Here is a 21,461-nt window from a genome sequence, read left to right as displayed (position 1 = left end):
TCGTTACATTTCAGTACAGATTCTGAGACAGAAATTTGATCGAGTTAATATTTTTGAGTCAGATCATGTGGCACTCAAACGTCAACTTTTCTATTGGGTTTAACCCTCTTTGGAGCTAATTATTACGGCACTGGCGATGCTATGACTGCTTAAATGCCGATCTTGTCCGACTTCTGCCAGAATATCATCTACTTTTGCTGTGATTGGTCGCCAACTGCGAGAAGTATCTTGGACATCGAAATTTTCAGAATGAAAGAAAATGAGCAATCTTCTGGCTGTTGCTTTTGATGACGTATCTTGCGCATAAACAAAACAAATTTCTCATGGGACTGCGCATTTGCGTCTTTATCGAAATAAAATTTTAAAATGTAGCGGTTTTCTGAAAAGTTTATTCATCTTTACGGTGCAATCTGATTACAAGAATTCAAACATTTTTACACATCTAATAACTTCAATTTTGTCAGCTGTTAAATAACATAATACATGATCAACTGAGACTCATATTTCCTGAGATTTGGGATATTAACGCCTCTTCTGTGCAAAAGACTCATTTTTTTAAGCCTATCTGATATTAACTATATTAAGTGTTGACAAAAGTATGGCTTATCTATCTTTGGAGTAATGTATTATCTACAAATGACTACCAAGAATTGAAGCATGCCACCAAACAACGATGTATCATACATTTTGGAATGTACTGAATTATCAGTAGAGCTATGCCATACAGATCATGACTGACATATTGAAAGACTCGTTTCCCATTGCCCAAGATAAGGCTCTAATATGCTAGCAAACTGAGCAGAACACTGCTGTATATGTAAGCAGTTTTCTCTGTTTCTCGAATTCACGAAATGTGTTATACAGCATTAGCGTTATTCGCGTGAATGCTTCAATTCCCTGAAGTATTGTCAACTTTTATACAGGCTGCAGTGCTATTGTGTTTAGGAACATCATGTACACTGTTCGTAAGTTTAATGATACACCTAACTTTCATTTGAAACTCTTCTTTGTTCTGTTTTCTACGTCACACACGCCTTTGGTGCGAAAGACCAGGATTCGATTCTCGGCCGGACCTCATGTGGTTCGGACTCCATGTTAAGCTGTAGGTCCACGTCTCACAAAGACTCGCTGCTGAAAGGGACGCTACACTCAAAATCCAATTGTAAGTTTTCTTGATTTGATTCAACAGACAACAGAAAAATAGATCTTCTAGTTCTGGTTTTAATTTCATGTAGTATTTTGGTTAAACAGGAAAATAGTGAATGCATTAGCGAAGAGACTAATTACCACTCACCCACTGATACACAGCTACTTTAAATCTGTTAAAATTATTATTTCCATTTTTATATTCGACAATACACCAAAACATTCAATGCACAAAGTACATCACATAGTTCTCAACATATACAAATTTATAAGAGTCTAAACGCTTTTTACATTTAAGATTTCCAATGAATACAGTTAATTTCCTACAACTTACCTTTTTCTAAAGTAGATAGAAATTTTTTTAAATCTTCTTTATCAGTAGAACATTTGTCAATGCCTTCATTTAAATAATTAATTGCTTTTGATTTTTCACCGTAATTATACGCTGCCTTTGCTGCGCGGAAATATCCCTGTCGAATTAAAATATTGATTTAATTAACACAGTTGTACAGTAAAATAAATTGACAACGTGTAAAATACTCAAGAGTAAACATAATTAATATACAGTTGCAAGCAAGTGCTAAAAGAATACAATAGTCATCACCACAAAAACCTGAACCATTTTCTATTCAAAATAATCTCACTGGCTATAAAGGTGAGTAATTATGTGTTAAAAATAATGATTTGTCATTTTAAGATTTTTTAATGCTTTTAAGAAGCGACTAAAATACAAATAGCTCAACTTTTTCCCCACAATATCTGAAAAACAAGAATCTAAATTAAAATATGGGCAAAAACCGTTTAATTCTTGACAATATTACAAAACGAAAACACGAAATACTAGAACTGAAAAAATACGAAAGGAATAACTTATCTCACTGAATGCAAAATTTAATTTATTTGCAAAAATAAATAAATAAATAAATAAATAAATAAAAAAAATAAAAAATAAATAAAATAAATAAAAATATATATATATAAAGAAGAAAAAAGCGAAAAATAATATAATTCTATTTTTTTAAAAAGAAAACACTTTAACACGCTATATTCTTAGAATTCTTATTTACACTTTTATAAAACTTCAGCATTATATTGTCGAACGATACTACCTTCCAAACTTTTCAGTCGGTAATATTGTAGATCTTCCATTACTTATTTTCGATTGATGCTTCCCTTTCTAGTACGTTCCAAACGCTTTGATTGGTTGGTTGATTTGGAGTTTAACGTCCCGCTACATATACCATTGCTATATATAAGACGTGAACTTACAACGGTATGTTGTATTATTATTTACCTGTACCGATTTTTAGAATGGTGATCAGAGGTGCGACAACGGAGCATATTTTGTAAAGAAAAAAAAATTGTATTGAAAAAGATTTTTAGTGCTCCTTAGTTACCAAAAGATAGAATAATATAAATAAGTGAGATTGTTGATTATTAGATTGCAAGGTTAACAGAAGAATTGATATCCAAGAAGTTAATCGTTTTGTAATAGGAATATTTAAACGAAGGTGTAAATAAAATGATATTTACGCTTCAAAGTTCTGTTTTTGATATTGTGGCTCAAGAAATATTTTAAGTAAGAACCAGTGGCGTTACATAATTAAATGGTGCCTTCATACCGGGAGTTAGTGTATCGTTCTGAAGTACAGTAACAACGAACACAATTGAGCCCAATATTTATGTTACTATATTAAGAAGCGGTAAACGAATAAATCGAGGTATGTCGGAAACAGAAGGTATACAAGACCGACCCATGCAAAGTGGTAGTCAGGCTCCTGATACCGTGACAGACCTATTAAAACAGATATCATGCCAAATGAACCAACTCCAGCAAAATATGGTTACCCAACAACAATTTGAGGAGTTCCAGCAAAATATGGTTAACCAACAACAATTTGAGGAGTTCCAACATAAAATGGATCAACTTCAACAGAATCAACAGGAGTTCCAACATAAAATGGACCAACTTCAACAGAATCAACAGGAGTTACAACAAAAAATGGTGACTCAACAACAATTTGAGGAATTCCAGAATGTGACCCATCAACAATTGGAGGACTCCCTAAAGCAATTACAACTTAAAATTGAGGAACGACTGGAAGATAAAATGGATCAATTACATCGTAAAATAGAAGGTCAATTGGAGGAACAGATTTCCACGAGATGTAAGCAGTATGACCAAAAGATGGAACGAATATCCCAAAATTACACAGAGATGCAGGATGTAGTCAAAGCCATGGAATCGGTAATTAACGAACACACCTTTCACATCCGAGAACTCCGGGAGGATATGAATTGTTTGCAAGAGTGGTACCATACTACTAAGGAAGAGCACGACGGTGGACATAGACATCAGTCTCACAGTGGACATAGAAACCAGGCTATGTATAATGGATTAGAACCAGTAATCTCTCATGATGGTGGTTATAGAAATCAGTCTCCTTTTAAGGAACCAGAACCAGCAACAGCTCATCGAGTTTTGGAGGATAGTGAGTCTTCGGGATACAGTGAAGGAAGTACCGAAGTTGGAAGAAGAAAGAAATATTCATCCCGTAGGAATTCAAAATGTTACGGTAAATATTCAAAATCTCATAATAATGACAAACCTTTGCGATTTAGCGAGGTAAAGTCATTGACCAAATTTAGCGGTGGACCTGATGATATTCCTGCACGGGTATTTATCGAGAAGTTCGAGGACGAATGCGACTTGATAGGAATCAAAGAATCAAAATTCCTGAAGATACTTCCACACGTCTTACAACCTCCATGCTTAACGTGGTTCAAAGCCATTCGAGAAAATCTCCACGCTTATTCAGATTTTAAAGCGGCCCTACTATCCAATTATGAAAACGACTTTATGCTTGCTAACAGGGATGCTTTATTGCGTACCAAAGTTTTCGATCCCCGAAGCCACAAAAATGTTACGGAATTTGTAGTATCGACATACAATGAATTAAAAGCACTAAATCCTAATCATCCGGAATCACGTATAATTGCTTCAATTCGCATACTATTGCCGTTTAGATTACAACAAATGTTAATGTCTGCACAATGTGTCAATTTCAGTCATATGGTCATGTTAGTGCAGAACTTCGAGAGTCAATATTTGATGCAGAAAAATAATAAAAATCCCAATAGAGGTCAGGGTAATGTTAGCCGCAATCCTATTAATTATGCTCATATTCGCAATATAAGTGTACAGAATGGAAATAGCTCTAACACACAAGGAAATGGCAATCGTCGTTTTAATGAACGAGCGTGTAATCCAAATAATACCGGTAACGCAACTCAACCTAATGGAAGAAATAATAATAGGAATTTCAGAAATAATCACCGAACTTATAATCGAAGTAACAACAATTATCGTAATTATGCACAAAGTCGGTTCATAGGTGGTAGCAATTATAATAACAGAAATCCAAATTCTGTGTATACATACAATCGATCCGATTCTACTCAAGAATGCGGAATACAATGTTCCTTAATTGCGCCCTTTGAACGAATAACTTGAACCATTAAAAAGGCGTCCGACAGATTTGTTTTAGATCGACTTTGCTTATGTCTATGGTTAATGTGTTCTTTATTCAGTTTATTATTTTGGCAACCTACCGAAAATACTAGAAAGATATGAATGGACTTAGTTAAAAATGTAGTCCCTCCTGAGATCATAAGTAAAATTAATATAAATTATGTATAATAGAGGGAACTCAATCTCAAAACGAGATAAACGTCGTATTTCATAATTATATAACTTATTTATTGTATTTTTCTTCATGTTATTTTATCTTCAACTATTTTTCTAGTGTAACAATTATTTTCTTCAATGTTAAAGTATGCTATATTGTTTTATTGTGTTCACAACACTATAATTACTCACTAAGCCCTTTATGTGTTCTATATGTATATTCACGTAGAATGTTTATTCCGTGTTTACATCTGGATCAATTCTATTAGAGAACATATTTATATTTAATTCAGTGCAATTATATTTAACTTCATGAATTAAACTATGCACATTATAGTAAATATAGTCCAATGAATCAAAAAATTGTGGACCGTATTATTATTGTTATTTTTCTGTTGAGGTACCTTGATATTTATATTACAATGTAAGGCCAAAGAATATGCTTAATTATGTGATTGATTTTATGATACAGATGTAAAATATAATTTTATGTATATACAAGGGCTGATCAAAATGTGTATACTTGTACGGTCCAGGATTCTTTTCATTTATTGTTAATGAATAAATGAAATCCATGTTCGTGGCGCCAGATACAACGGTATGTTGTATTATTATTTACCTGTACCGATTTTTAGAATGGTGATCAGAGGTGCGACAACGGAGCATATTTTGTAAAGAAAAAAAAATTGTATTGAAAAAGATTTTTAGTGCTCCTTAGTTACCAAAAGATAGAATAATATAAATAAGTGAGATTGTTGATTATTAGATTGCAAGGTTAACAGAAGAATTGATATCCAAGAAGTTAATCGTTTTGTAATAGGAATATTTAAACGAAGGTGTAAATAAAATGATATTTACGCTTCAAAGTTCTGTTTTTGATATTGTGGCTCAAGAAATATTTTAAGTAAGAACCAGTGGCGTTACAAACTACAGCTTAACTTAGGATCCAAACCACATAAGCTTCCAATGGGAATCGAACCCGAGTCTCCTACACCCGGCACGTACCCTAATCATATAGCCATACGGAAGCTCATGTTCTAAACACTTTGTAAAATAGCCAATATTCGTGTTGTGATTTGAAAATCTTAAGACTGGGTTTGTAATTTAAAAATGACTACTTACAGGCTATTGCATTGCGATGGATCTCCTTGAAAGTAGTCTCCTGCTGCCTGAACATACTGATTCCAACAGTGTTTCCACTTCCGGAAACATTCCTGAAAATTATCTTAAGTAAGGGTGTGAAGAACTCTCTTCCTATTTGGCTGGGTGTCTTAAAATTGAGTCAAATTTCACCCCTTTTAGCGATAATTTTAATTTAGGAAACAGGTAGAAGTCGGCAGGGGCCAAATCAGGGGAATAGAAGCTTGCGGAAGCGAAGGAATGTTGAATTTGGCCAGAAATTTCTGGATCGAAAACGCCGGTGCGTTGTCGTGGTGCAGGACCCAATTTTTCTTTCCAGAGGGCAGGTCTTTTCCTCCGCAAATTTTCACGCAAACGCTGAAGACACTTTTGTAGTGTTCCTGGTTGAGTGTCTGTCCCACAGGGGCAAATTCATGATGCACGATACCCGCAGAATCGAAGAAAACACCAACATTGTCTTTACATTCCACGACTTTGTCGCGCTTTCTTCGGTCGTGGTGAATCTGGGCTCTTCTACTGACATGTGAGAAAACTGAGCCTTTGTTTCTGGGTCACACCCATAAACCTACGTTTCATTACCTGTTATACCCTATTTAACAATTCTGGGTCCGTTTCGGCCCGATTAAGCAGGACATTTCAAGTCGGTGTTGCTTCTGCTCGTTTGACAACAATTTCGGAATGAATTTCGCGGACACTCGATGCATGTTCAAATCGTCAGTTAAAATTGACTGAACAGCGTAGAAACTTAAACTCAGGTCGTCAGCCATCTTCCTAATTGTAAGTCTACAGTCCAAGCGCACTAAATCGCGAACTTGAACAAAGATTTCCTTGGTTTTGAAAAGTGGAAGGTCGGCCGGACCGGGGTCATCTTCGACTGAGTCGCGGCCATCTTTGAACCTGTTAAGCCAGATAAACACATTTGCCCGCTCAGACATTTATCTCCAAAAGCTGTTTTTAAGAGTGTAAGTTTCCGATGCAGATTTCCCAGTTTTAAAACAAAATTTGACACAAACTCGTTGTTCCAGTTTTTCATCCATTTCGCGCAATTAATAATCTGCTACGACACATACACACACGCCCGCACTCAATATGTTGCTACGATGTACTGACTAAAGATATCGCAGTGATTCTTGGAAGCACGTATCGTCACACCAAGCCACCGCTTCCACGCTAACGAACAATTATATTTACTCCTCTTGAGCAGTAGCGCCACCTGTCTTAAAACTTTCCAATCATACCACATAAGATTTTTACTTTCATACAATTTCAAAAGCTTTTAATTTTCTTTCCAACGGAAGTGTTAGCATGCTCTCCTTAATGACACGTCACTGGGACAAAAATACACGATTTCTTTAAAATTGGGTAAAAAGTTTAAGGGAATCGTGTATGAAGTCTACTACTCGAGTTTTCTTTATTTTGATCCAATAACAACGTAGCCATCAATACACAAGAACAGAACACGTTTCTTCTCTCGCAGAAGACTTGACGGATAATCAAAGTACACTGCACAATATAATTGCACGTGTGAATCTTGCTCAGAGCCTTAAAATAGGCAGTTTGGCAACAACGTATTCGAGACGGAAAAAAAAAATGACGAGACTGCTAAACAGCTCACAGTTCGCTCTTTGAAATACTCGGCTCCTCTTTTGTTACTTAATGCAATGTTACTCTCAGAACAAAGCAGTACCTTGGCAAATGCAGAAAACTTCGTTGCAATTACAGAAATCGCAGAAAACAAGAAGAGTTATTATAAAACATTAGCCACAGATGCAACCAACTCAATGTTGGGTACGAGCTCTTATAAAAGATAATCCCTCAAGGGCCGCAAACGATTTCGTTTGACCGTGACCTTGAAATCAGATAGATTCGTTGTTAGTATATTAGATCTTTCTGCAGGGCTCCTAGTTGGTGTATCAAAATTTTATCGGTGTCCTTGGCCAATAAGCTAGGATTTCACCACTGGACGAAATTCAGAACATAGGTCTACCTAGTGTAGGGTATGGGTTAGTTTGGTTTAGATTTAAAAAATAAGTGAACACTAATCAAATATATTAATTATTATAAGTCTGTAATTACATCATTAAATAATTCGCGTCTATTTATAACCGGGTGTCCGTTGAAACTTGTCACGGAGCACAGAGAGTAACGACACAAAGTTGACGAACTGAACAAAAGCAGCAGCAATAACTATGGAACTGAAACGTAAAAAAGAACGAGAGAAGGACGAAGCACTCATTGAAGTTCACCTGTCTGGCATTACTTCTGAGTACTTAAAAACGAGGAAGAATTAATGATTTCACCAATTTTATAAAAAAAATTAATAGCATCTATGTACTGTTAAAAAAAAAGTTAAGATTACTTGTTTTCTTGGTGTTGGGAAAATCGTCGGATACAAACGTAATTAGTTAGTGACATTCTAAACAACGACTTCTAAAATTAAAAAATAAATAAATAAAGTAAAAAAAGAAGAAGAAGAAGGAAATGAACCATAAAATCAGAAACTGTAAACTAAGAACATCGGAAAACTATAAGGTTAAAAAAACATAACATAACATCCAATGGGATTCAAACCAGGATCAAAAGTATTGAGTTGATTTTGAGTTTAACGTCCCGTTCAGCAGCAAGGCTATATGAGACGTGGACCTACTGATTAACGTGGAATCCGAACCACATGAGCTCCCACCGGGAATCGAACCCGGATCTCCCACGCCAAAGCTGCGTACAAGAGAATTGAATCCCAACACAAAGAAACAACACGTGCAATTACCAAAACAACTGTAGCATTGTCTTTCAGTTGTATTGATAACTAAAGAGCTCTTACTCTCCTTGTTTTTTATTTATTTATTTTTTACGAGTATTTGTTTTCGGTCAAAATGCGTATGTGTTTTCTTTATAACAAAGTTTTCAGCCTAAGCCAAGGTACTATTTTGTTCTGAAGATAGCACTGCATTAAGTAACAAAACAGGGACTGAATATTTTAACCCGTAAGTATTCGCGCCCTTTTTGTGATACTAGTACTCGTGCGGGGGTCCAGTAGACCCCCAAATTGATATTTATTTTATTACAATAAAAATATATTTTTCTAATAATTAAGACAATGTAGCGTAACTCTAGACACGTTTTTAAAGGTATTTGCTGCAGGAGTCTGTGAACATCCCGCGTGAGTACTTAAGGGTTAAACAGGAAACAGTAATGTGTGTTCGAAATGCTTCACTACTCCAATTCTTTCTCCTTCAAAGTATTGATGCAAGAGTATTTTAAAGGAATAAGAAACATTCACGAGCAAATATAGTTTGGAGGAACGTACATGACTAAGAACAGACTTCTTATATTTACCACTTGCCATGATTTTGCTGCTAATTGAACTACTTTTGAGGGAAACACTAATACAAATAAACAAATAAATACAAAGAGGAATTTATATTCTTAACTTTTACTCTGCTCTAATATTACCCGAAAACGAACTTTCAACTCAAGTCTCAAAGAATATCATCAAATAAACTTTCGGTACGAATAGAAGTTACTTATTGCTAAACGAAAGACTTTACAGGCTTTGAGATATCTGTGCTACTATCGACCACCGTGATTCGATAAGTATGAAATTCAAACGGTAAAACTGCACGACTGGAACTGGAATCGAACCAGGTGTCTGCATAACATAACAGTACGTCTGATTTGATTTCCAGTCCACGCATACATTTTATTCTTTTGAATTTCACTGGATTCGCACATATAAATGATATGGCGAGAGGAAATATTAACATTTTTTTATTCGGTACGAGCGTGTTTAACATTTAACATTCATTCTTTATGTTGAAAAAATTGAATTAATATGATTTTTGTGTTTTTAACGAATAAATAGAAACAACAGACGTTCGTAAAATAGCTATTATGTTAAATATTTCTTAATAGTGTTAAATGTACCGATCGCGATGGAATTAGCGGTAAACATTATTATTATCTGATTTAAATTATTCGCTGAGCAAAACAATAGTTTATCGTAAAAAAAATATTAAAAAAAAATGTTAGCACGTTAATATTTTCTACAATAAACGTATTGTTTTGCTCAGCGAGTAGTTTAAATCAGATTTAAATCCCTTAAAAGCAAAGCTTGTACAATGGAAAATATTATTATTATGTTGAGCCATTATTATATTATTAGTCTACCATCCGACTTCAATCAATATATTACTTGTCTTAGAGCGCAGTTACTGACAAATCATTATTTTACAAGCCTACTATTCCAAATTTTACAGTTTTTTTATTCTTCAAAGATGAGATTCTCATATTGGTTTAATTGGTTTCTAATAAGAAAAAGACTAATTAACTGATTGCTACTAAATCACGTTGTCAGTCAGTCACATTTTCATCTAATTTGCAATTTGTCATAAATGAACTATTTCAATTTCACATTACACCTTCTTGAAGTGGAATTTGGTCAATCTAAAGATTCTTCTTGAACGTATTTAAATACAATTAATTTATAATACATAACGATTGTTGATTCACAACGCATAACTAAATGCAATTATCGTGATATCCACTTTTCCCTTACGTTAGTACATGGTATGCCTTTTCATTCCTCCAGTTCTTAAATAATGAAGTAAATGTTGGAACCATAAACAAAGAAGTCTCTTTCCAATCGGACATTTTATCGAATACAGAGAAAGGATTATTTGACATTTTTAAGAAAATACAATTAGGCAAAATTACATAATTCACAGTTATTTTCTTTTTCTCTATGAAGCCATTTTATTATATGCTTATACAATTACATCCTTTCATTTATAGATTTATATTTCAGAAAGTACGACTTTTGAAAACTAAAATGACTGCAACTGTTGTGGAAGCTGATTGTTCAATTCATTACCAATGCATGAAATGATCTTAAAAGTGAAAATTTGTCGAATGCCATAGTAACTACGAAAAAGCCAAAAAAGAAAAGAAAAGAGAAGAGAAGAATGAAAGAAAAAGCTACAATATTTTCCAGTATGTCCTGTATTTCTACAATTTATCAACAAACAAACGAGTACTTGAAATTAATGAATTCTCAGTTTACTTAATATTATATTCAACTCAACGGGTTAAATGCTTACTTGTTGAGAGCCAGAACAATAATAGGAGTTTAACTAGCTTCTACCAAATAAAACTATGCAAGTAACATTTTCTCTCTCTTTTTACCGCTAATGTAACATTAGGAACATACTTAGTTATTAACATTAGAAGCATGAACCTTCCTATGTCTTGTAATAATTTTGTATAGCATTCCTTGAATTAAAGATAATAATTTTCTAGATGAAGGTACAAAACAAAACCTACACGAACTTACGTTTTCCAATGTCTATATTCTAATATTCCTAATATTTCTATTTGCGTTGATAAAAATTTGCATCTAGTGAACTTATTCTCATCTACTATCCCAAAGTTGCATACAACTACAAAGAAAGTCAGCACTACATGAAATATTAGCATTTATTCTACAAACTGAAAGAAGTATATGCTCACGAAGGTAACTGTTAATGAACGAAATGTATAAACTTAGATTAATTTGTACAGCTACTTATACTTCTGAAATAATCCACTATGTGCCTGAAGGTGCATAACAATTACGTGATAGTACAGAAAAATCTGAACAGTCATGAAGGAGGGGGATTCAAACCCAGGTGTCCTGCTTGCCAGTTTTTGTATGTTATTACAACATGTTTACTTGTCTTCAAGTATACAAAAAGCATTTTAGAAGCAGTAATTGTATAATCAATACCGTCAATTTCTCAAGTGAAATGTCCTCAGCGTTCAATTACTTCTGCAAATTTCCAGCGCAATATTGATTAACAGGAGATGGAGGAACAAGGCGCAGAAGATCGAGATCAGAGAAGCCGCCACTCAGCGTCCAGGTGTTTCCATTATTATATTGTTTTGAATTGAAATTAAGGACTGAAATCTATTACTATACACAGGGTGTTTCAAAACAACACCGACAACGTTTAGGAAGTGATTTCTGACATTAAGCTAAGACAAAAAGTATAGACCAACCTGGATACATTTCGGAGTTTAAGCTGCCGAAAACATGAATGAACTTTACAGGTCCATAGCTCCAATACTATAGGATCTACCGTAGTCGGGTCAAGACTTCATTTAGGAAGTAGTGTGCGCACTATTCAAATATCCATGTTTTAGAGTCCTGCGGTACTCACGCACTTTTTATAAAGGGAGTTTGGCTACCGACCAACTATCTCTATAAAAATTGTTGCGGAAGCACCGCAGGATTCTAAAACATGTATTTTTGGATAGGACACATATTAGTGCCCACGTGAAGTCTTGACCCGACTACGGTAGGTCTCAATAGTATTGGAGCTATGGGCCTTTAAAGTTCATCTTTCATGTTTTCGGCACCCTTATAATTCCGAAATGACGGATTTCTGTACCCAAGTTGGTCTATACTTTTTGATGGTGTCAGGAATCACCTTCTAAACGTTGTCGTAATATACGAACTCCCGGAATAACCTTAGAACGAATACCATTATTCGTCGGATCTGCAGTAATTACCGCCGTCCTACTTCTACTATCCCTTCCTGTGTTAGCAGGAGCCATTACAATACTTTTAACTGACCGAAATCTTAATACCTCCTTCTTTGTCCCTTCTGGAGGAGGGGATCCTATCCTATATCAACACCTATTCTGATTCTTTGGCCACCCTGAAGTATATATTTTAATTCTCCCAGGATTTGGAATAAGCTCACATATTGTAACTCAAGGAAGTGGTAAGAAGGAAACTTTTGGTGTCTTAGGTATAATTTATGCAATGCTAGCAATTGGATTTCTGGGATTCATCGTATGGGCCCATCATATATTCACTCTTGGTATAGACGTTGATACTCGCACTTATTTTACTGCAGCTACAATAATCATTGCTGTTCCAACAGGAATCAAGGTATTTAGATGAACTGCCATCCTTCGTCGTGCACAAATAACTTACTCCCCTTCAATTCTATGAACTTTAGGATTCATTTTCCTATTCACCGTGGGAGGTCTTACTGGAGTTATATTAGCAAATTCATCTCTACACCATTGTTTTAAAACATCCTGCATATAAATTTATAAACTGTGTTGAATATTTGTGCCATCTTTGATTTTTAACCCTTGTGATTTATATGGAGAATTCTTTTTCCGTTTTCTTGGAAATGAACTGCAATTTCAATGGTTTGACTTTACGGATTTCCTCTTCAAATCTATTTAAATGTCTGTTGCTTTGTGAAAGTTACATTTTGTTATAGATAATCTTAATATGTATTAATCAAATTTGATTTAAGTAATATTAAATTTACATATAATCCAAATTTATTTTTGAAAGCAAGGGACATTTAACTAGATTTAAAGAAATCTTCACATAATTAAAATTCTAGTTCATTTCAAAGAAAACAGAAAAATAATTCCCCACATAAACCAAACGCCCAATAAAAAAAGATTGTATAATTATTTAATATATATTTTCTATCGAATTAGGCCTTGTTTCTTTTAATTCCAGGGCCTCGGTTTTTATTCCCGCGACTCAGTGGGACAACAAGAGCACAAATGACAACAGGGGCCGGGTATATCGTGGAACTTCATTTGAACAATTTTGATCCACCACAGATGTGTGTAGACATGGATTCAAATCCCGTACCTCGCACTCCAGAAATGATCCTCCTACCACTGAAACACGGTCAAAATTGTAGTATTGAACATGGAAGCAGTGAGCCATATAAATTTAAAGTAAAATCGATTAATGAAAATTATCCGATTTGTTCAACAAGATTCTATCTCCCAAATAATGCAAAGTTCCTACTTGGACAGTGCAAAACATAAGCAGTACTCATGCATGTGCTACTCTAGCTACAGCACAACGTAAGATGAGAACCCTTACCTTCGGTAAATCACTCTCTAACGCTAATGCTTTAAGAGCATGTTTCTCAGCTTCTTCAAATTTATTAACCTGAAGATATGCTTGGGATATATTACAATGCAGTTGTGGATTTTGATCATTAATCTTTAAACCTATAATTTAGCATAAAATCAGTTTTATTAAATGCTACTGCTTTCAATGTACAAAATACAGTAACTACAATTTTCAAAACGAAACACACATTCAGCAGCCAGGTCATATGCTTGGTAGTTGTATCATTACGCTATCTACTGATAATAAATGTTTCTAACTAAAATATGTTCATTCACATAATAAGTGTCACTATTCAGCAAACAGAAATCAGTTTTACGTAAGCAGAAACAAAAAAGGAAAAATAACTGAGTAACTGCTTAATACTAATGACTGAATGTTTTGAACTCATTGTTTCTTTCTCACCTCGACGCTCTGAATCGAACCAGATTTTCTAGTCCAAAAAGAGAGAATGCTATCCATTTACCAACGAAGACGCCTATTTTCGTACTGAGAAATACAAAATTCTACTTTGCACGACGAAGAAAGTTTGCAGAATTGACAAACTACTCTACATTTTACACCATTGAAAATTAAGGGGATGAAGAAAAGGAATTTATACAGAAATGAAAATAACTCTTAACAGGCCAGAAACATCCATCAGATTTTACTTCCAGCAGTTAATATTCAAGTAATACTAGAACCATTGAAGTTTTGTTATGTGAAATATATCGACTATGGTCTGAAGAATAGCTATTTTTGAATTTGTGAAACATTCACAATGGGACTTTCAGCATTAATCGTTACGTTATGATATTATCTCGAAAATCACAGGTAAATAAAACAAAACTACCAAACAAAAATTCTAGACGGAAAAATGTAAACCTCCTTTTCCTAACAAATCGAACACTGATCACAACAATAATACAAACTGAAAAAAGTTCTTTTGAAGACACTTTAGTTTTGTATATTTTGCACGTATTATAAACTGCTGTTGTAAACTTAAAAGAGACTGATGTTCGAGGTTACAAATTACAAAGAGAACAATTGCTGATTTCCTGACAAGAGTACAATCCTCATAAACTCTGTTGCATTACCACCATTTTTTCGAAGGAAGTTATGTAAAAGTAACTTTTGGGTGAGTCAGTAATGTACATAGGGACTACTTGTTTAAATATTAGAAATATGTGTACACATTATTTGCCTATTCCTTGGGTTATCGTTCAGTTACAAGCGCAAACTCTCCAGAACCATTTTCTGTCAGTCTTCCCGTCCGGGTTCTTTGAACACTCGCCCCCTCCTCCCCCAACGCACAAAAGTATGGACGGAAATATTCAGATTGTCTATAATTCCATCAGATTGCACTTTCTTTGTATGTATTTCTTTTGGCTAGCATAAAAATGAAAATTTTCCTCACAAATTTCGGGAAATATACCTATATATGTTATAAATATTAAACATACACTTCTTTATCTTTATAAATTGTTCGGTACGTACGGCATCTATTGTTTTCGAAAAAAAAATTTTAAAAAGTTTGGCAACAGTGCAGTTCGCGAGATGTATAAGTGAAACAATTGCATTTCATGTACATAATTAGACAATGTTCATGCGACTTTTACTGTGTCCATTTCATGCGCGTTTAGTTTGCAGCGGCTCTTGCCGCTACAACACGACAGTTCACTGGCGCTGTATTGATTTTCCAAAATCTACTAGTGGCTTTCATATTTGCACAATACCAGTTTGAACAAGAGCGTACAATAAAGTAGAAAAGAAGGGAGAAAAAAGTTCATACTTTTACGTGAAGGGGAACTATATTTGAATGTAATACGTAGAAAACAATCATGATAACAATATCTTAATACATAAATAAGTCGGCCACAGGCAAATACCAAGGATATTTCAAAAACAATACAACTATACAATAAAACTACCAGCGTAAAGAGAGAGAAGAAGAAATGGCAATGAAGTGCAGATAAAAGAAATAATACTAATACTTCAAAATCTATTTTTCAAAAAAGATACTGCTTATACTATTCATGAAACATTAACAAATATATAATGCGTGCACTCATATTGGTATGGACAATGCTTATCTAGTATCATATTTTTAATTACTTTTAAAAACTACAGTAGGCGCGTTTCGAAGAACAGCCAACGAAGCGGTACTTAATTTTATTCGAAGTTATTACATTATGCTTTAAATACATTCACGAAAATATATATACTCCCAATAATTTCTTTCAAGCTATATAAAAAAAAATAAATTTAAAAAAATTAAAAAAAGATTTGCATCTAATTCTGTTTCGTACATTCCCTCTGTTCTGTCAGACGTAAATTTCAAAAAAATAGTATTACCTATACGCTGTCGGAAAAGAAATATAGACAGTAAATCAATAATTATCTAGAATATAGCTGTAACTTTTAACTGAAACAGAGAGCTGCTTGTATTCAATGGTGATCATTCTGCAATTTACTCTTAGTTTCAACCTAACGGGTTACTCACTCCTGTTGTGTCATTTATATGATTTGACATGGTCATTTAAATATCACTGTACAAAAAGAAAGAAAGAACAGGGAATTACGTTTTCTGAATCATGTTCTAGGACGAATTATTATTTCTGTGATATCCATTAGAAACTCTGACAAAGATCTTACATATATTAAAAGACTGAATTTCCTCAAAATAAACGCAACAATATTAGTTATGAAAGTGATCACGAAAGCCGTTGCTACACACATCATCACTAACATTTATGATTAGGCACTTTATCCAACTACCTTTTCTTGTTTGAAGTACGAAGTCCAAATTATTCATACCAATCATGATGTGTGTATTTTTGTTGTTTTTGAATTTGACGTTGTTTTTCAATTCATGATTTGACAAATTTCGCATTTGCTCTTGTCAGATTTTGATTTTCAGCCTAGCATATTAAAATCACACAAAATATTTTACCAACCAATCGAGAAAAATTCATATAGAGCAATTCATAACTGTTTTTGTTCTCCCGAAAGATCATTTTTATTTTATTTTATTTAAAGCACCTACATTTATATATCCTGTTCTCCCGGACGCCTAAGGAATCACGGCCCCAACAAACATTTTTATATCTAAAAATAAATAGTTGCAGATTTTTACAGTATCACATTTCAAGATAGTTCGCCTGTTATATGACTAGTGTTGCACTGAAAAAATCCTTCGAAACTAATACGGTTAACAGGTATGGTATTAACTGTAAATTGTTTAGAAACATCATCTAACCTCTTTATCCATCAAACACAGCTCGAACATTGCCTTTCACGGATTCGCAAGTCATTTTTCGAAAATCCAAGTAATGCGTTTCATAATGGGTTGTGTAACGATTTCCTAAAAACAGGAAAATCCCTGAAAATAAAAGGTTTCCTTATGTCGTAGCACAGTAACTATAGATCATTCACAAATCTATCATGTCAGGATCAAGTGACTTTCCGAACACTTCCTAGATTTCAGTTGTTATATATAGTCTTTTCGGGCATCATAGACTTTTCTCACTAACCCTTCCTACACTTTTTAAAATCAAATATTACCATAACATGTTTTTTGTCATTCAACTTTCTGACCAGTTCATTTGTTCTAGCCCCAAAACTGCCTTCATGAAAGGTTAAGCGGTTTCCAACTCTTCTAGATATTCAATAACAACTGAACAGTATGCAAAGATTTATTTTTAACAGATGTAATACTATGTGAGAATGCTCGCTTACAAAACATGCATGAGCCTTCGGAATTACTCTCTTGTCTTTAATGTAACTTTCCGAGACTTTAGCTTGTGAGTTCTGATTACCAGATCTAAACATGAAGTCATTTAAAACAAACATATTAGTCTTAAACAGTACAGATTGCATATTGGCGAATCAGCTATTCCATCCCGTAAGTAATGAGTTTAAAAAAAAAAAAAAGTTTAGGTTGTACTTAAGAAGTTATCTTGAAAATTCATTATTTTGAAGAAATTTTGTCGTAACATTTTATATTTGAAGCTGAAAGCTCCAAGGTAAAGAGAATTAAATTTGTAGGAAGGCAGGCAGGAAGTTACGCACAGAATTCCAGGTCATACAACTGGCTCTCCATGATTGCTTTTACTCATTGAAAGTGTTCAAAAATTCCTATCAAAAAGTAATTTATTGTAGACAAAGAAGGAAAGAATTTCAAATTCAGCTTGCAACTATTATGTGTGGTAGTTCATTAGTTCACTGACTTATGACAAAGACATTTTGTGTGGAAGGGATTTTCTCTCTACCTTACACAGGTATATTTTCGAATTGCAGAAAGGATTTTTTTATCAACCCTTAACTAGCGTACGGGTCAGATCGCTGTAACGAGTAATATTTTGTATTGTTCACGCTAGATGGCTGCACCAAGCAGTAGCTGAATTCTTTGCATTGCTCTCTGAGAAACAGTTATCCCTGAAAGCGTGACTTATCCAGTTTAGTAGTTACAGCGCACTCGGGTCTTTAAGACCCATACCACACGGTTAGTGTTACAAAGTTTGCTTCAACGTATTCCAACGTTTGATAAATTTTCGAACTGTTTTTTTATTAACCATTCTATTTTAACTATGGTGTGTGCCTAATGTTCTGTACATTACATTTTGTGAATATGGCAGGCATGCAGTTCACGTCAAAATTTAGTACTAAGTGACGAGGATATACGAAGGACAGTGTTGAATGAAACTTATTCGGATATCAGTGAATTTGAAAGTGATGTTTTTGAGGCTGAAGATAATCAGGAAGAGAGTGAACACGATACCGAGTGAACAATCGAATCATGTAAGAAATGCAAACGACCAATTTGTGGAAACTGCACAGTTAGAGTTTGTGTAAATTGTTATTCAGAATGACGTGTGCCGTACGACAAGAACGAAACAGTGGATTAGTTTTTTTTGTAAGTGTCTGTATTGAAGACACGTTTAGAACATAATTAAAGAAGAAATTACTTTTATTATAAATAATACTTTTCTAATAACAAAACAAATACGATGCTAAAATTTGCTATTGTGAAAGTGTAAACCCAGCTTTAGTATATTTTCCTAAAATCTGTATAATAATTTGCTATTGAATAAATACACACAAATGGCACTAAAGGTGTGAATGAACATAAAAAAAGTTTTGACATTGTTCGTCTTTTATATTTAGTATATTTAGCTTAAACAAATGTTTGGGCCATTTTGACCCTTACCACACCAGTTGCGTAGCAGATATCCACCACACTAGCTAAGGGTTAAAGTAAGTACCGTATTGATATTCGACTGCTGCAGCGCTGTCGTCGACATCATGCGCATGCGCGCTGTATACCTACATCTATTGACCAGCCACAGACGCCATACGGAAACATTCGATACTGTTTACGTTTGCTTCTGAGTAGTTAAAATGCCTCCGCCGATTGAGAATACTGCCGACTGTGAAATACACGCTGATTTGTTTTCTTAATACTAAAGGCATGAAAGCGGCTGAAATTCAACGCCAGATTAGTGAAATGTTTGGAGAAAATATTATAAGCGATTGAATGGTACGCAAATGGGTTAGAGCTTATAAAGATGGCCGCACGAATGTTCATGATGAGGAATGAAGTGGACGACCTTCTGTCATTACTGAAGACTTGGTGCAGAAAGTTGACGAAAACGTGAAAGAAAACAAACGCTTTACGATTTCTTCATTATCTGATAAGTTTCCTCAAATTCCAAGAAGTGTTCTCTATGAAATTCTCACTTTAACGCTTAAATTAGTGGTGTCAAAATGGTCGTGTTGCAGTGGTGTCAAATCAGGCGCCAGACTTCTATTAGAATGGTATTCAAAAGTTTGTTGTAGATCGATAAGTGCCTTAATATTGGTGGAAACTATGTAGATAAGATACAAGCTTTCATGTAACAATGAAATTGTTACGATATATTTTTTTAAATTTCGAAATGGTACTTACTTAAAAAACACGCCTCGTATTTTTTCTTGTTCGTTAAAAAGAGTTACTAAAACCCTGGCGGAAAAGAAGCTTGTACGTGTCTGTTAAGGGAGATTTCACCGTATTAAGACAGCACAAGACATACTTCGCTTTATTGCTCAAGCAAATTCACTAATCCGTAGAAACCACCCACAACAATTTAGAACTAATATGATGTACAATCACACGCTACTATCTAGAGCGAAAGTGGGTTAGTTGGGGATTCAATTTCCCTTTCCTACCTGAAATCTGCATGACCGTCTGCTGATTAACCGTACTTTTAGATTTCAACATTAATCTCACAAAAACTTTTTTTTTTTTTTCCTAAAACAAACAGAAGTGAGTTATGCTAAAACTTCGAGTGCAAGCAGAAAATGAGAAAGAGGTCATGACCAGTTAAAAGACAGCCAAATTCTAAGTTATTACTGACCTACTCTATATATATGGCGGTCACATGGTATTGCGAAACGCGCCTTAAAAAAACGCTTTTAAAAAATACGTACAGCGACGATGTTCATAACAGCGCTTGCATGCGCATTTGGCAAGCATTTCACACACCCCGCATACGTCATCACGCACAGTCATTTTCGAATACATCCTGAAATTTAATAAAATTTACGTTTAGTAATAAGGACCGCTAACTTTAGACATCCATCTACGCCATAACACTTTCAAAAAAAGAAGTTCTTTCTGATTTAAGTTTTACTTTATCCAAAATTTGATCTCTTTTGTAAAACTTCAGCGCTGAATCCACTTATACATTAAATTGTGTGTGTTGCACACCATATCATGATGTGAAAACTTTTCTTGACATTTTTTCCACCTATTTTCTCATGTTAGAAGGAGTCATACAAATATTCACAGTAAACAATTTCTAACTTCACAAATTATTCAACATAACATAACTAACTGTATACACTATACTACCATTAATGACTGGATCGTACATAAGATGCCCCGTACAACGTTAATACTCGTCATGATCTATCTACTACGTAGGGGATGTAAATCCTATATAGACGTGCATATCAATCAGTTTTCAAAATGGACGGATGACGTAATGAGGTAGAACGGAGCTGGGACTCCAAGAAAGAGCTGCAGCACATTAAGTCATTGAATATTTTAAAATCCTGAATGCGATGCCTATCAAACAATGTTAGATTATTTCATAATGCCCTCAATATTAATACTTTTCAACATGACAACGTGATCATTCATAAAGCAAGGCCATACCCGTGTGATTTGATAAAATAGGAGTGAATGAACAACTTGAAAAGTCACCTCAATGTTCACACTTCAATCAACATTTACTGGATAATTAAGAATGCTGGTTGTGATCCATACCAACCCACCCAAAATCCAACACCAAGATGTTCGATATTTTGCAGGAAAAATGCAGGACATATCTACCGACATTTACTGCAAGTTGGTAGCAAATCCTTCTCGACAGGTACTGGCTGTGATAACGCTGTATGGTGTCACCATAGCAAATCAAGTAACCATTTTACTATGAGTGTGTGGTCATTAAGGGTATTTTATATACATGGAATTTCTTTCTCTAACCACGCACACGTATGAACTTACACCATTCTTAATAAATCACTATCGTA

At 34.4% G+C, this 21,461-nt stretch overlaps 1 protein-coding gene across 9 annotated transcripts in view; it reads right to left on the bottom strand.

The window, feature by feature from the left end:
• LOC145693750 (uncharacterized) overlaps positions 1-21,461 on the bottom strand; it is a 290,468-nt gene that overhangs the window by 193,919 nt on the left and 75,088 nt on the right. For 5 of the 9 annotated variants that reach the window (XM_081770043.1, XM_081770044.1, XM_081770042.1 and 2 more), the window contains exons 4-5: positions 13,878-14,008; positions 1,481-1,616 (exon numbers count right to left, since the gene is read on the bottom strand). The exons of 1 other annotated variant lie outside the window; for it this stretch is intronic. In XM_081770043.1, the coding sequence (XP_081626169.1) occupies positions 1,481-1,616; positions 13,878-14,008 (267 nt within the window). Of the gene's footprint in view, positions 1-1,480; positions 1,617-13,877; positions 14,009-20,354; positions 20,450-21,461 lie in introns of all 9 variants that reach the window. 3 more of the 9 variants (XM_081770048.1, XM_081770049.1, XM_081770045.1) reach the window with 2 other exon arrangements.

The sequence above is a fragment of the Thermobia domestica genome, chromosome 1 (genome assembly GCF_964235325.1).
Source record: "Thermobia domestica chromosome 1, izTheDome1.hap1.1, whole genome shotgun sequence".
Taxonomy (NCBI): domain Eukaryota; kingdom Metazoa; phylum Arthropoda; class Insecta; order Zygentoma; family Lepismatidae; genus Thermobia; species Thermobia domestica.
Note: the sequence above shows the minus strand (reverse complement) of the source record. Positions and strands in the feature narration are given on the sequence as shown.